Source organism: Perissodus microlepis, chromosome 10, assembly GCF_051167445.1.
Source record: "Perissodus microlepis isolate ML-2025 ecotype Zambia chromosome 10, ASM5116744v1, whole genome shotgun sequence".
Classification (NCBI taxonomy): Eukaryota; Metazoa; Chordata; class Actinopteri; order Cichliformes; family Cichlidae; genus Perissodus; species Perissodus microlepis.
Window position 1 is genome coordinate 14,337,105 of NC_140470.1, and position 16,420 is coordinate 14,353,524.

At 39.8% G+C, this 16,420-nt stretch overlaps 3 protein-coding genes across 7 annotated transcripts in view; 1 reads left to right on the forward strand and 2 right to left on the reverse strand.

Annotated features, from left to right (window-relative positions):
• The window catches only part of LOC146379041 (ryanodine receptor 1-like), a 54,157-nt gene extending 52,467 nt beyond the window's left edge, over positions 1-1,690 (reverse strand). For all 4 annotated transcript variants that reach the window (XM_084942299.1, XM_084942297.1, XM_084942298.1 and 1 more), the window contains exon 1: positions 1,519-1,690. In XM_084942299.1, coding sequence (XP_084798425.1) covers positions 1,519-1,566 — 48 coding nt within the window. In that variant the 5' untranslated portion in view covers positions 1,567-1,690. The remainder of the gene's footprint in view (positions 1-1,518) is intronic.
• A 1,217-nt stretch (positions 1,691-2,907) lies between these two features.
• On the forward strand, positions 2,908-11,841 carry nfrkb (nuclear factor related to kappaB binding protein). Of its 2 annotated transcripts, none has more exons than XM_084942301.1 (26): positions 2,908-2,984; positions 3,318-3,459; positions 3,570-3,771; positions 3,863-3,990; positions 4,081-4,252; positions 4,438-4,542; positions 4,679-4,752; positions 4,846-4,927; positions 5,352-5,547; positions 5,699-5,810; positions 5,897-6,023; positions 6,131-6,208; positions 6,301-6,377; positions 6,554-6,600; positions 6,746-6,806; positions 6,904-7,078; positions 7,179-7,285; positions 7,484-7,607; positions 8,114-8,193; positions 8,295-8,488; positions 8,614-8,881; positions 8,976-9,155; positions 9,503-10,231; positions 10,710-10,816; positions 10,991-11,126; positions 11,256-11,841. In XM_084942301.1, the coding sequence occupies exons 2-26, from the start codon at positions 3,334-3,336 to the stop codon at positions 11,391-11,393; spliced, it is 3,825 nt and encodes a 1,274-aa protein (XP_084798427.1). In that variant the 5' UTR covers positions 2,908-2,984; positions 3,318-3,333; the 3' UTR covers positions 11,394-11,841. The 2 variants fall into 2 exon arrangements, with proteins under 2 accessions (XP_084798427.1, XP_084798428.1); XM_084942302.1 differs by having other exon boundaries at positions 8,298-8,488.
• Positions 11,842-11,865: 24 nt separating this feature from the next.
• Positions 11,866-16,318, reverse strand: tmem45b (transmembrane protein 45B). Its single transcript, XM_084942307.1, has 6 exons — positions 16,172-16,318; positions 14,254-14,451; positions 13,968-14,174; positions 13,675-13,859; positions 12,971-13,113; positions 11,866-12,127 (listed from the first exon to the last, which is right to left on the reverse strand). The coding sequence occupies exons 2-6, from the start codon at positions 14,441-14,443 to the stop codon at positions 12,016-12,018; spliced, it is 837 nt and encodes a 278-aa protein (XP_084798433.1). The 5' UTR covers positions 14,444-14,451; positions 16,172-16,318; the 3' UTR covers positions 11,866-12,015.
• Positions 16,319-16,420: the final 102 nt, after the last annotated feature.

Here is a 16,420-nt window from a genome sequence, read left to right on the forward strand (position 1 = left end):
CTTTTTTTATATGAGCTTCGTGATATGGCACGTTGCCCCTTGGCAGTTGTCGGTTTAGCTTCTCTACTTCTCTTTGAAAACGTAGTGGTAAAACACTCCACTAAAGAGCTAGCACTACTGTAGTAATGCAGTTCTCAAATGGACTGAAGTAAGCAGGTGCTGAAATGGGCCAAGCTTTGAAACTGTTAATCCTCACGCAGTAAATTTAGACCTCAGCTGAGTTCAAGACGAAAAGCAGCAGACTGACAGTGTCACATTGTTGACATATTTTACTTAGTGCTCTGTTTCAAGGCAAGAGACAATGTCAAGTGAAAATGTGTGCTTCTTAGAATTATGTATAGCAGCTGCAAGGTAAAATATTTACAAGAAAACGCATTTAAATTTCAAAGAGTTCACATTGTTCCAATTATCTGTTAAGGGCACCTGTTTAAGCACAAAGTAGCAGACTGCAGAACACACACATTTAATCAAGAAGGAACAAAAAAACTGCAAAGATGAGAAATTCTCATAACACAGGATAATGGATAATCAGCATCTGGTTTGTGCTATTTTGAAGGCTAGAGTTACTACACTGCACATGTTCAACCACTATGTTAAACAAGTGCAACATATACGGACCATCCAAATAAAGAGTGTTACATTGAGTTGTCTGATTGCAAGGCCACAATGCCCTTCTGCAGTCAGCTTTGGCCCAGAGATCTAAGAAGGAAATCTGATAGCCCAGCAGAGAGTACTGTAGCAGAGATAAACTTGTTTAAACTAAATACTTGATATAACTATAGTACAGTCAATTATGTAAGAAATTTTAAGTAAAATATACTAAAAACCTTGTAATGTAATAAAAACAAAACAAAATTCAATATCTGAGTGGGATTCAGTTATATCCACACAGCAGTAAAAAAGAGATACACTTCATAATGTAATCATGATCATCAATAATTAAGCAATTCACGCTTGGAAAACTGCAATCTTTCAACTGGCAGAAGAGCATTGAGTTTTATTTATTTATTCTGTAGGCGTCACAGGACTAAAGAAGTATTTAATCTTGAAGGATACTGCGCAAAAATAAAATGAAAGTGCAACGGGAAGAAGTAACAATTGATGTTTCCTGCCTCTGTATCACACGGGAGTCATGAATCAGTTCTTGTAGCTCTATAGCCAATTAAATAACAAAAACATAAACATTCCCATAAAGCCAGTGGGAATGGGACGATGAGACCGATATGTCTACGTGTTAACTGTCAACTGGCACCAGACATTTTCTTCTCTGTGACAAAACAGTTGTATATCAAGTAGCCGATGGGATATAAATAGGAAACAATGCTAACAAAACCAGCCACCTGTGCCTGTCTATCTGTGCTATGTAAAGAAAGCTACCGAACACACTGAACGCTTGTCTAACTATCTGTTATAAAACAACCACATCATGGACAAGCATAGCCACTACCATTCATTGTTGATGAATAAGTTTACCAACAGTTGACAACTAATCGAGAACAGATAAGGAGCATCACTCACTGTACGCAGAAACTGAATCTCTTCCTCTCCATCTGCACCTTCTGCCATCCTCCCAAGGAATTAAAGGCAAAACCTTTGAGAGAAATGAGAAAGTGTTGGTTTCACAGCTCTGCCACTTGTTGTGCCTGCCACATATGGCAGGACAATGTTGGTGAAGACTTCTGAAGGACAGAGTGTGTCTCCTGCCTCTCCCGGGCTGAGTTATGAGGCAGAGGGATTGACTGTTGATTACAGCATCAAAAAGAGGTGGAGCAAAAACTGAAGCAGCATTTCACATGTTCATATATCAATGCAAGGACACTATAATAAAAACTGAATATAAATCAGGAAGAAGTTAGACAAGAGTTCATCAGACATGACCCCTTATTTGTTTTTTTGCCATTATTTTTTTTTCTTTTCTCCTTCTTTATGTTCAATAAAAAGGAGGGATCTTCACAAGTTACAGGGGAGATACAATTATGTTAAGTGTTTATCTGTTGGGTTATTCTACAACTAGAATACAATTTAGGCTTCATAAACTTTACAAATAAACCCCATACCCTTTATTTTATAATTAGCTGTTATGTATTTAAAGAAAATGATAAATAAACCATAAAAAATCGCTTTTGTTCAGCTCAAAGAAAAAGATGTTAACCATGGAATGTTAAGGACTGTGAAAAGAATGTAGTTATATAGATAAATAAAAATTGAAATGAATTAGCCTTGTGGAAAATGAGCGTTACATTGGTTACAGTAACACATTCAAACTGGTCATAAAAGATTGGAAAAATACAAAATACGTCAAACAGGACTAAACTTTGGTCTACCTATGGCGTTAGCACATCACGTGACCATGTGTTTTGTCACTTCTTTTTCCAGACTAAACAGGTTTCAGTGAAAGGATTGCACAGATGTGAGTCACAAATTAGACTCAAACAATTATAAGAGTTATGTATTGAAACCATAATAGTTAATTTATAACTTATTATAATTGTCATATTTACCATGCAATTTGACTAGCAAGAGAAAAACGCCATTTTGCGGGAGTTCTCAAGAGCTAATTTGTATTTTAAAGAATATTTTGGATCTACTTTTTCAACAAATAGGTTTACATTTTGCCTCAGGACAGGTGTAATTTACACAACTATTGTGTTAGAGTCATTTTTAAATTTTTGGGTGGAACAGAAAACTCCTTACCTGCATGCAATAAAATTAGACCCAGACGATTTTATAAGCCGTACTATTAATTCGAACATTTCCATAAAATTAGACAGCTAATTCTGCACAAATAATGAATAACAGTAAATATGTTATTGAAATTACAATTCGGCAAAGTTATTAAGTTTTATGTTTGGTACAGCTACATACCAAGCACATACTTACTAATTTCCTTTAGAGGGCGGCAAAACCTCGGGGGCGAGTATGTCATCAAACCGTGCGTCGGTAAAATAGTTCCCTCTTCATTTCAAAACATAGAGCACAGTCAGGTAAGAGCTACCAACAGTTTTTAATCACTTGCATCTATATGAGCACAGTATTTTTCCATTTTATTCTATTAGCCAGCATACTGCACAGAGTACTATCATTGGTGGCTAACCTAAATCCCAGCTTATTGAGTAGAGACCGTATATAGACGCGTCATATTGAGCTTCCTGCTAGCTTAGCTTAGCACCTTAGCGTAGTTTGTTATGAGGTGTTTCGTTGCTGTGGATGGTTTTGCTTGCTTGCGCTACAACACTACCCCAAAACTATTTAATGAACAACGTGAATAAGTGAAAAGACGTATTCCGAGGGTTTGTGGTCATGTGAAATACTTGAAGGTGGGAACAGAGGAGAATGGACGCCCTTACACACATGCTTTCGGACCCTCTTGATCCAAAAGAAGAGAACGATGAGCAAATCACCGAGGAGTGCATGCTGGGGAACTGCAGAGTGAGCCTTCCAGAGGACCTCCTGGAGGACGTGAGTTGTTTGGCATTTAGTTGCGAAATTATCCTCTTTTCTGCTGTTTCACGGTTCATATTTTGCTTCACATATCTTCATATGTTGATGTTCACTTCTTTTTACGACAGCCTGAAATTTTCTTCTCTGTGCTGAGTGAAAGCACTTGGCGTGAAGTACTGACAGATTCCCAGCGGCAGCACCTTCGTCAGTTTCTGCCGCAGTTTCCTGAGAACAATAGTGTGGAGCAGGACAGTACCATCAGTGACCTATTCAATAATAAAATTTTTAACTTTGGGAACCCCCTTCATCTTGCACAAAAACTATTCAGAGGTGCTTACCACTTTACTGCTGAGAAGATGAATGATGCTGAATTGATGTTTTGAAGCAGTTACTCATCACATCTCTTGTTATCCCAACCCAGACGGTTACTTCAATCCTGAGGTGGTCAAGTACAGACAACTGTGTGCCAAGTCCCAGAGGAAACGACAGGTGCACTGCCTTCAGCAGTATTACCACAGGCTGCTGAAGCAGATCCTCGTCTCCAGAAAGGTATTTGTGTTTTTTAAGTTTGTGGAAGATTGCACACAGCCTCTTAGCTTCTGTCTGTGTCTGTGAGTTTTGATGTATTTCTTGTTGCAGGAGCTGCTGGACTTTGCAGTACAAAATGGTCTGGACTTTCCACATAAAAGAAGGTTACCAACCAAAACCCATGCAGAAATGCGGGAGGCAAGGGTGACAAGAAGATTGAGCCGCATAATGAAGGAGGTCAAAGCTGAGTGTGGGGACAGCAATGCTTCATCTGATGATGATGGTTTGTCTGGTCTTGGATGAGTGTTTCTAATGCTAATTACATTCTTTTGTAATCTATGAAGCACTTCACTGACAGCTAACATGAATATGAAAAATTGAGAGGAAACTTAAACATACAGATTGATTGATCCATCAATTTGAATCATTACAAGACTGACCATACCAGTTCCTTTGGATGCCTTCCAGATATATCACCATGGACTCCGGCACCTCAGTCACCCTCTTCTCCAACACCCACGGTCTCAGTCAGAGTACTACCAAGCCTCTCCACTCAAGACATGAAGAGTACTGGTACGTGATTTGTCGTGTGCCCTGAATAATGTTACTGTGTTGTTTAAGCACAGGAAGTGTGATTTTTTTTTTTTCTTTGTTACATATTTTGTTATCATTATTATTATTATTATTATTTTTATGATTATCATAACAGAAAAAATAGAACTCGGTGAGCAGGACTTGAAAGTCATGTTGCAGAATCATCGTGAGAAGAGGAAGCGACAACCGGTAAGTTGCAAGAGACGGAGACAAAACGCATGATTCTGATAACGTTTGTTCACTATATCATTAATGACTTCTTTTTTTTTTTTTTATTCCTAGGACCATCCAGACTTGATAACCTCTGATATCCACCTTGGAGACATACTTTCAAGAGCAAACATGGGTCGTAAAGGGACTATGCGTGAGTAAATGTGTTTAAAATATCCACTTTTTAAATGTTTTAATGAAACATTAAAAAATTGATGACCATTTTTGTTAGAAATCTACAAAGAGAACTCCAGAATTTTAAAAAAGCAACAAATAGGGGGTTAAAATTATATCAGAATAGAAGGCCTTAAATACTCATATACAGTCCACCTCAGCTTTCACAGCTTATGTCACAATGAAACACATTAGTTGTACCTCGAGCTTCATGAAAGACTTATGTAATAGTGAACGTCTGGGGAGGTATACAAAAAAAGTAATGAAAACCTTTATGTCATCCATCTTTCTTAAAAGGGAGAGCATTGGTATGTGGAAACTTTGATACAGAATGTCAGTACTTTCAGATTACACTGTGACACTGTGATAATATTGTTTTTCTTTGTTTATTTCAATTGTCACAGCACTCTTCGATCTGTCTTTGCCTAAGAAGAAGATCAGAGATGAGAGAAGGAAAAAGAAAATGAGGACGATAAAAGTTGAATCTGAGGACACCTGTGACACTCTTGCACCTCCAGACACCCCATCAGCTCCACCAGCAAACATAATCAACTCCCTGCCAGATACACCGTCTACCCCGCTAACCAACATTAAGGAGGAGTGAGTCTAGCAAATTGCTGGCGTCAAAATTTAACTGTATAGTCTGGCTAGATGATGGATCCTCTTCTTCTACTTATCAGTATTATTATTATTATTATTATTATTATTATTATTATTATTATTATTATCATCATTATTATTATTATTGCAGAGTTGTGGAGGAGTATCTAAGCAGTCCCGTTCCAGTTGAGGAAATAGTCGCCAGTTTTTTCAGTTTGCTGGAAAACATCTTGAGGACAGAAGGTCCTGCCAGTACTTCAGTGGTAAGCGCTAATTTCGGCCTGCATACATGTTTTAAATTTTGTAACATCCCTGTAGAGAATTTAACACCATTAATTTAACCCCTCAGTTGGAGGAGAAAGTTCAAATATGGCAGTCATCTCCAGCAAGTTCCATTAATGCATGGTTTTCTTCAGCCTCGTGCTGGTCTGACTTGGTTGTTCAAGCCCTGCAGTTTCTTGCAGGAGAGACTAAAGGTAAGTAGCAATGGTCACTCACACTAAAACAGTATTTTTTTCCCCCGTGTTGGAGTGGGAAGAAATATCCAAGTATTTACCTCTGCACTCTTCTGTTTGTAAATCAGATGGCATGATGGCACTTCCCAGTGGCTTTTCTCCATTTGTGGAATTTTCTGATGAATGTCAACAGTGGAGGTGGATCGGTAAGCACATTCAAACGCAGCAATACCTGGCCTGAAGTAGCGCTTGGTGTTGGTGGTCGTCAAAGGAGATTAACATTCACAATTTGTTTTAGGTCCCACTCAGGATACAGAGAAGGATTTGAGTGCACTGTGTCAGTTGTGGTTAGACTCCAAAGATTTCATTGTCAAGGTAAAAAACAAACATATATATATATATATATATATATATCTATACTACAAAAAATGCCGTGTAAAGTGTGACTTGTACACTTGTGACATTGTACAGTTTGTACAATACTGTACGTTATTTGTGTTTTATCAGTTTTATCTCTGACAATATTTAAAAAGGCTTTTTATCTTCAACAGACAGAAAATGAAGAAACATTAGAGATGACCTCTCCCACACCGAGACTGTAAGCTTCAGCAATTTATGATTTTATTGCTAATTTCATGTTTTCTGCTTGTTTCTTGAATTATTGTGACATTAAAGTTATTCTTAAGAAGTGTAATACACATATATGTAAGCTCCTAATTTTTTTTTTTCCCCTCTTCACACAGTTCAACTGATTATGTCGTGCGTCCCAGCACTGGAGATGAGAGACAAGTGTTTCAAGTCCAGGTTTGCTTTTGTGCTGCAACATTTAAAGTGATCTGCACATCTGGCCTGACATACCCTCTCTGAAGTCCACATACTTTTTTTTCTTTTTAATTATTAGGAGCAGCAACGGTACAACCAGCCACATAAGGCTTTCACGTTTAGGATGCATGGCTTTGAATCTGTGGTGGGTCCAGTTAAAGGAGTGTTCGATAAGGAGATGTCACTAAACAAAGCCAGGGAGCACACGCTGCTGCGCTCAGACCGACCACCATACGTCACCATTCTTTCTCTGGGTTAGAGCTTCTGTTTTACGTGGATTCCATTGATGTGGGTACTCACTGCTTTAGCAGCAAAGCCATTCATATGACTTTTGCCTCTTTTCTTTTTTTCTAGTACGGGATGCAGCAGCCAGATTACCCAATGGGGAGGGAACGAGGGCAGAGATCTGTGAACTGCTGAAAGACTCACAGTTTCTTGCTCCAGATGTCACAAGTGCACAGGCATGAAAGAGTTTTCCCTTCTTTTTTTCCTCTTCATTAAGTTTTTTCTCTGTGTCCCGTATCATTTTTCATAATTACAGATGACTTCTTTGTTGTGTTTGATTATGAATTGACCACTTTTCAGAGACAGACACTGGCTTTAAGCTTTAGCCTTTTAGTGACATTTTCCGTGAGTAAGGAGCTTTGCTTTCCATTTAGGTGAATACAGTTGTCAGCGGGGCTCTGGATAGACTTCACTATGAGAAAGACCCCTGTGTCAAGTATGACATCGGCCGCAAACTGTGGATTTACCTGCACCGCAATCGCAGCCAGGAAGAGTTTGGTAAGCCACAAAGCTTATTTCAAAATATTTCTGGTTTATGGAGCTGCCTTAAAGAACAGTGTCTTGTTTTTACTGAACATCAGGATACAGTACTCTGCTCTGTATGAAGGACATTATCAGAAGACATTAGGAGCCTACTAAAATCTGACCCTTTCTTGCACAATATCTTACTTGTTTGGTTTGCTGGCTCTTGGCCCTGTCCACGTCTCCATGAAGTGTTACAGATTAACTCTAATTATTGCTTTTATTGCACTTGTTGTCCTCAACTCAACTAACATTAACTGGTTTATTTCCTGCTTGATTCTGCTCCTGTTGTGTGCGTGAGTCATGGCACATTTAACATTAGCATCAAGCAAAATGAACTACCTTTATCATCTCTTTCCATGTGAAGAAAAGACATATTTCATTTGTAAAAGCCTCTTTAGCTCTGTTAGATACAGAAAATGACTTAATCACTGAGCAGTGGAGAAAAAAAACTTATTCTTTGGTTTATTTGTCCTATCCAGAGAGGATCCACCAGGCTCAAGCTGCAGCTGCAAAAGCAAGAAAAGCTCTACAGCAAAAACCGAAACCAGCAGCTAAACCTGTAAGTCCACAGGAAAAAAAACAAACACCCAACAGCATTTACTGGGGGAAATAACCATTTACCAATTATTGTTTTGATTAATCTTTGTTTTTATGGTTTAGAAGTCTGGAAGCAAAGATGGAGGCAACAAAACTGGATTTTTGGAAGCAGGACAGGATATAGGTTCTAATCCCATGTCACCAATCCCGACGACACCCACTCCGAACACACCTGGAACCCCCAAATCACCCTTACCCTCCACAGTCACCACACCAACAAAAACCAGAGTCCCAGATACAATCAAAACCAGCCCAGGGTCAGTGTGCCATATGATTTTTTTTTTCTTTCTTATTTATATTGTCTAGAACATACGTTTTGATTCATTTGTGCAATTTCAAATCAACTCTTGTCTGTTGCTTCTGCTCCCTCTTGTACGCCTAGTGTTCTTCTTGTGTCCCCTCCATCGTTGCCCCAGCTGGGAACTATTTTGCCCACAAGTCAGGCTTGTCCACCAGCTTCACAGCCAGTTACATCCCACGCAGCTCGTATAGTGAGTCACCTGACGGCAGGTTCTCTTCCACAAGTACGAGTCGTTCCTGCTCAGCCTGGCCTGGGGTCATCGGCAGGAAGTCAGCAAGCCACACTGGTACATCAGACCCCTCACCAGATCCGGATGCCAGTGTCAGTGTCAGCTAAAGGAATTTCACAGGTACCAAAAACAACTAGTAATTTTTAAAAGATGGATGTATGGTTGTTGGAAATGTACAATTAATTCTGTCTGTGTTTGTCGTGTATGTCAACAGGCTGTGGTGTCTGTGCCTTTAAGAAGTCAACCTGCTAGCAGTCCAGTCCAGGTTCCAACTACATTGTCTGTGTCAGCTGTAACTGTGGCCAAACCTCAATCTGGATCACCTGGTAGCCCAGCTAACAACCCTGCTTCTCCAGCTGTGCTGCAAGGAGTCACCAGCCCAAACATCAAACAGGTCGAGCATTTTCTTTTAACTGTATATATTTGGGTATCAACTATCTGAAGGGCCCTCTAATGAAGTGTCTCCGTAAGGCTGATAATTTTTGGTGAATAGTTATTAACCATATAGGAGAGATGTTCCCTTAAATGTCAGATGCTTACAGATATACACATGAATAAACAAATTTGACTCCTTACAATCTCAGCGCAACAACTATAGCTGAAATGTAGTTTAACTGAGTAGTATACAGGAAGAGGATGGTGACAGGAAAAAAAATCCTTGAAGGCCGTTTACCATTTAATGATCCCATGATTTATTATTTGTATAATTATCATCATAATTATTATTATTATTATTTGCAGGTGTCTATCACAGGACAACTGGGAGTAAAGTCTCCAGGAGCAGGAATTCCTATCACAGCTACAAACCTTCGCATCCAAGGCAAAGATGTCCTACGCCTCCCACCATCGTCCATAACCACAGATGCTAAAGGCCAAACAGTGCTGCGGATCACCCCAGACATGATGGCAACACTTGCCAAATCCCCAGTTACGACCGTCAAGCTCACTTCTGACTTTCTGGGCTCTGCCTCCACAGGCGGCAAGAGCATATCAGCCACTCTTCACGTGACACCACCCCACCCTTCACCTTCTTCGGTGTCCAGTGCTGCATCCTGTACTGGGGAAGTACAGACCACTAAAGCAGGACACGTTGCCTCGACCTTGTTAAAGGCTGCAGGAGACACGACCATTCGTTTGATGCCCACGTTGGCCGTCACTGTGGCCGACCAAAAATCTAGGACCTTCTCCACTGTGACTTCCCCAGACAAGACCGGCGCCACAATTCGGATAATGCCGGGCCTGGGTGTAATTCCACAGAAACCAGGTCAGACCATCACAATGACCACCACCACTGGCAGTAAACCTCTCACAGCAAGTACATGTGCTAACGTAGTGACCATGCCTGCCAGTGTTGTGGCTGGTGCTAAAGGGATCACAGTGGCTTCTGGAGCTTCAGGGTCACCTCTGACGCTAGGAACAGCTACAGCTACTGTGCGACAGGTCCCTACTACAGTTGTCACCACACAAACGGTTAGAGAAATATTCAGTGTTATTCAGTCATCACTATAACACACTGTTGAATCCAACAATGTTATCTAATGCATGTCTTAAGAAGGGTTTAAGTGTGAGATTTAACCAAACAGCTTACAGTTACTGAAAAGATTATCCCAACTATGTGTAACTATCTGGTAAAACTAGAACTAGCGATAGTTAATGTTTTAACGGGTTGGTAATTTATTGATTTAGATGGTTTCCTCAAATGAAAACCAGGAACTGATAAGCAAGGAATGCATCCACCTGTTCCTCGCTTTCTCCAAGCATACAGTCAGCTTGCATTCAGCAAGTCATTTCACTGCAGACTACTTTTTTTTTTTTTCTTTAGTGATCTATAATAGGATATTCTCAATAATGGGAATTTTGAATTTTACCTTATTTAAATTATTGCTTTAAGTGTACTGTAAAACCATCAACAACAGGCCCAAACCATTCTGTTCTTTGAACACTGTAGGGGAAGTTACCCGCACGGATCACAGTCCCCCTGTCTGTCCTCAATCAGCCACTGAAGAGCAAGAGTGTTGTAACGACACCCATTGTGAAAGGAAGCCTGAACACAAAGTAAGGCTGCACAGATTTAGACTTTTCGCTTTCATTTTATTGTGAAGGTTAATGCTCTAAGATATAATTTTATTTCAGCAATTTGTGTGTTTTCTTGACATTATAACAGTAGAAGTGCACATTTTTGCAGTTGCTTGATCTATATTTATACATTTCTCTCTCCCGTGCGAGCAGTATTAGCAGCCTGGGCAGAAACATCATTCTCACCACCATGCCTGCTGGCACGAAGCTGATTGCAGGAAACAAACCTGTCAGTTTTGTCACAGCGCAACAGTTCCAACAGCTTCAGCAGCAAGGACAGGCCACACAGGTTTTTGTAGATGCTTTTCATTTTTAGCACATATAGTGATTTCATTTTATAGTTTATCTGTTCAGATCAATTCTGTTTTAGTCAGCTCAAACAAATACAGAGAATTATCTACCATCTTTTCCTCTTCAGGTTCGGATCCAGACAGTTCCAGCGCAGCAGGTTCAGCACATGGCTGCAGGCTCCCCAAAATCTGTTTCAACAGTCGTAGTCACAACAGCACCTTCACCAAAATGTACACCTGATACTCCACCGGCTCCACAACAGTGATCTCATCCTGTCAGCCTACAATGACTCAGATCAAGGATGCTATATATGTACCAGGATTGTGTTTGTTTTTGTCCAATATTAGAGTTTTAGTTCAGTTTGCAAGTTAAAAAACAAAAGCCAGAAACCTAATTCTTCCCTGAAAACCCTGTTGCCTTTCTTTTCTTTTTCTCCAAGTTGTAAGTATTACATGAAAATTCTGGTCATTTATTAACAAAATGTTACCTCCTGAATTTGTTTCTCCACATTGTTATAAACAAAATATATCATAAGAAAATTCAGCCTGTTTATAATCTTTCCACAGAAATTCCAGGTGCAAGTTTGTGGGAAAACTGAAAAGTCTACATGGTCTCTTGATAACCTCAAACAACAACTTGTCCGATTGTATTAAAGTACTAATTCAGTTTAATATAAGCAAGTTGTGATTTGTTAATAAAATATTTCAATATGTTGCATTTTTTGTAAAAGCAGGCGATACACAAATATGCATTGTCCTTTTTAATATTTACAAACATAATAGTTCATTCACATGGATTTCAATCTTATTTTCTTTAGACATTTTTTTAAAAATAGATAAAATAGATCAACATTTGAAAAATGAAATCAAAGAGCCATAAACACGCCTTCATTCTTCATCTGACTCTTGAAGCAAAGCTTTCTGAGAGGTCAATTCAGAGGATGTGTTACGCATTCCGATCTCTATGTCTCGTCCCCTTGCCGAGAATTGCACCACAGTCCTGTTGGAACAAACACAAGTGTACATGAAGATTACACAACTAACACTTATTGTTGCCTCCTGAAAGCTAATGAATTATTAATGATAATTATTACCAAAGGACAGTAAAATCTAATCAAAAGTTCCAAATGGAGATGAGGTTTAAACGGTATCAGTGCCTCTTAAACCTAAACCTTTTTCTACCAACAACCGCAAGAGGGTCCACAGATGCAAGACATCACAGCAGTCAGTGTAAAATGTTACCCACCAATAACGGATAAAGAAGACAAGTAATGCAGATTAATACAGGTTATAAGTTACCTGTATTTATCCATCTCCTTAAGGGTTAAGAACTACTAAAATAAGCTGCCACTAGCTGTTGGGTATTTATGAGAAATGTTGAATGTAAACAAAAACATGTTGCCTATATACACATCACCTCAAAAAGCAGGTTTGGATGTCAGAATTCAAAAAAGGTGGCTTTTACCAAGCTTACAAAATGTTCAGGAAGTGATTTATCATGAAGTTTACTTGTCCTTGAAACCGTCCCCGAAAACCTTTGCTTCAGCTATTCTGAAATGTCAAGTGAACCATTGAGGCACATTATGCTCTAATGAAAAATCATTTCAGAGCAAAATATGCAGGCTAAACCCTGATCAAGTTGCATTTTACAGGGAATAATAACCCGAGTACACGTATCATAAATGCAGGTGCACATGTTGTTCTGCCATGTTGTGACAAGATTTTAAATTGTACCTGTTTTGCTGAATCCCACTTGTTCTGTTTTCTAACCAAGTCTGTTCAAACTCGGTTATTAAACTGATCTGGTTGTAAAATGTGTGTATGTAAAGGATGAGATACTTACAACCAAACTACAGCTGCAGTGGAAGTGACTAAAAGCAGGGCCACAGCTAAATGCCAGCAGAAGCACATTGTGACGAACATGACGTTGGCGTGCTCGGTCAAGTTCCATTCCACTCCACTTGGTGGGTAAAGTACGAATCCAATCTGAAATGACAAATGTGTGATGAAGAAGCCAACTACCTATTGTTATTAGCAAATGAATAAAAAAAATGTAAGTTAACAAAAAGTTTGCACAAAGAACAAGATCTAAGGACAGTCCACACAGATGGCACCGAACTGGCCCTGACGTGTACAGAAATTAATGAAATCTACTGCTTGTCTAGAAAATGTGATTACACTATACAAGTAAATATTTTAAAAAGTGGTGTTGGTCCTCTAAGTGGTCTTTGTTTTAGTATTCAAGTGCCATGGCGATGCAGTGTTTAGCACAACGAGAAGGTTCCTGGTTTAATCCTCCTGGGGCATTTCTGTGTATAGTTTGCTTGGTCTCCCCGCAGTCCAAAGACGTGCTTGTTAGGTTAATTGGTGATTGTAATTTGCCTGTCAGTGTTTGTGGTTGACTGTCTCTATGTGATGGACTGGCAGCCTGTATAGGGTGTACCCTGTCTCTCATCCTGTGTCAGATGGCTGAACTGGATGGGTGGATAGATGTTGCTGGGTGAATAAACGAGGTGTTCTGCATCAGGATCTCATTTGGCTAATCACCTGGTAGAACCACGAACCCTGTAGGATGAACATGCATGACCCGAACAGCCCTAAAATAATGTTGTCTCTTATGAACATCTCCAGCATGATGCTGGCTGAGCCTCCAAACACCGCCACCAGGAGCAGGGTGTGGATGTGGGCGTCCAGAAGAGGTCGACTGTGCACATGGTAGTAAAACAGAAACCCTGTGTGGTATAGAGTCAAACACAAAATGTAGCTCAAATACACGTTAGCCACCAGGAATTATGGTGAAAAATATTGTGCAACTAAAACCTGGCTTTCTTACAGCTTACCTTCAACAAAAAGAGCTAACGAGAGACCAAAGCGGCCCACTCCTCTTGGCACCAGTTGGAATTTTGTACTTAAAATCAGAGCTATTCCAGAAATCCCAAAGAACAGATACATTGTGCTGTGCTGCCAGTTCATCAACTTAATCCACCCGCCACCGTTGTAGAGATGAGCATGTGGCCCATCCACCACAAACTGCTCAACCATAATACCTGTGACAGGACAGCATCAGTGAAATTAGAACAGGTGGATGCACACAACTGATGAATATATATTTACAGAAAAACTGACCAATAAAAGCAGCAAATATCTGGAACCCTCCTTCAATGTAGTCCAGTCTTTTAAAGATTGGCGGCAAAGTCTGCCGTCCTTTAGGCTGGTTTGTCCTCCAGTAGTGTTGGAGAACATATTTCACTGTTAGCCAGAAGCCATAGAGCAGGAAAAAAGAGCCAGGAATAGCGTGTCCTCCAAAGTTGGCCATTATCAGGCCTGAAAAAAGAAGAAATGCGCCTTAGTCATGTCATACATTGGGACTCAAACGTTCCAAAAAGTTAAATGTTTCTCTCATCAGTCCACACAATAATTTCCCAAAAGCCTTGGAGATCATAAAGAGGTTTCTTGGCAAATTTGAGACAAGCCTTTGCGTTCATTTTGCTTAGCAGCGGATTTTTTCCCCTCCTGATGTCTCTTTCTTATTGCTGAATCATGAACTCTGACCTTAACTGAGGCAGGTGAGGCCTGCAGTTCTTTCCATGTTGTTCTTGCTCTTTTTGTGACCTCCTGGATGAATGCACTCTTGGAGTAATTTTGGTAACACTGCTGGGAAGGTTAACCACTGTTCCAAGTTTACTCTGTTTGTATATAATGGCTCTGACCGTGGTTCACTGGAATCCCAAAGCCTCAGAAATGGCTTTGTAACCTGTTCCAGACTGATGGATATCAATGACTCAGCTGTCTCTTTAGATTGCGTTGTTGTTTTCTGAGATCTTTTAACCTGCTTCACTTTGTCAGATAGGATCTACTTGAGCGGTTTCTTGATCTAACATGTCTCACAGGCCTGGGTGTGGCTAAAGAAATTGAAGTCAATAAATGTTGTAATTAAGGTAATTCAGGATTTCACAAGGGGAGCAATTCCTCACACAGGGCCAGGTTGGGCTGCATAGCTTCTCCCCTTTTAATGAATGAAATCATCATTTTGTATTCACTCCAGTTATCTTTGACTAATATTAAAATTAGTTTGATGATCTAAAAAAATAAGTGTGACAAATATGCAATATATTAATACACCAGGATGAATGCAAATATAGTATATACGAAATGCAGCGTTGAAAGTTCAAAGGTATTAGCTTTGAGGTTAAAGTGCAGGCTCTTAGTTCCGCTTTATTGAGATGATAAGAACCTGGCATTTAAGGGAACGAAATCAAAATAGATAGCAACATTCACAAAGGGCTTTTTCAAAGCAGCTGGCATTACATAAAAACAAATACGGTGCTGGAAACTGCTTTCTACATACAATGGGGGGGGAGAGAGAAGCAGCGATTAATCTATAACAACATATCCTGTCTGATTAGGGCGGCGCCTGCTGAGCGTGTTCTTTGGACATTTGTTTTGCAAAACTGAAATTCAAATGAAAGAGGGTTTTTTGATAGAAAACGTGCAGCCTTTCAAATCGGAAAAAACAAACAGTATTAAAAGTTTAACGTTAAGTAATACTTTAACGACTAACTGAAGTTACTAAGAAAATGGGAAAGCGCAATTATATTGTTTTAGCTTAAATTCTGCCGCTGACCCATTAAAGTGAAATCTAAAATCAGACGCAGTGAACATGTAACACGGGCTTTTTTCACTGCTCAAAGGGAAGTCGGTGGTTTATAACAGACCTTAAAACTTCTTCCCCCTGCTTTTAATATTAGTATTGGAGACACGGGTGTGTTTAAGATCCGCGTGTTCGGTTAGTCAGACAAGTTTTTCTTGATCAGCCCTGCCTGGCGTGATGTTACTGAACACTTTTCACACATTGTCCAACATTTCCAACACTGTCGACGTGTATGGAGGCAGATAGCTCTGAGACTGTGAAATCAGCTAAGTCCAAATAATGTTTCGACACAATAAATACGTGTTTATCTAAAGTCCAGTCAGCCTGTGGCACATCAGCATCTGTACCGAGGTAAATCTTCAACTGAGTACATGCTTGATAAAATCAACATACCTTAATCTCTGCGGCCAATTCCCAAATACAACAAATTAATGTCAGCAAACCGCCTTGAATGAGAGCTCCCTGCTGTTTGGAGACCTGTGCACACCTGCTCCCTGCACCTCTAACCTGCACTGACGGATCACACATAGCCCCACCCCTAGTTTGCATAAGTTTCAGTGACCAAGTGACATCTCCCTGAGAAACGGGCAGAAAAACAGAGGCTGTTTAAAGACGGTGAGCTTTATTCAGCTATTCATTTGA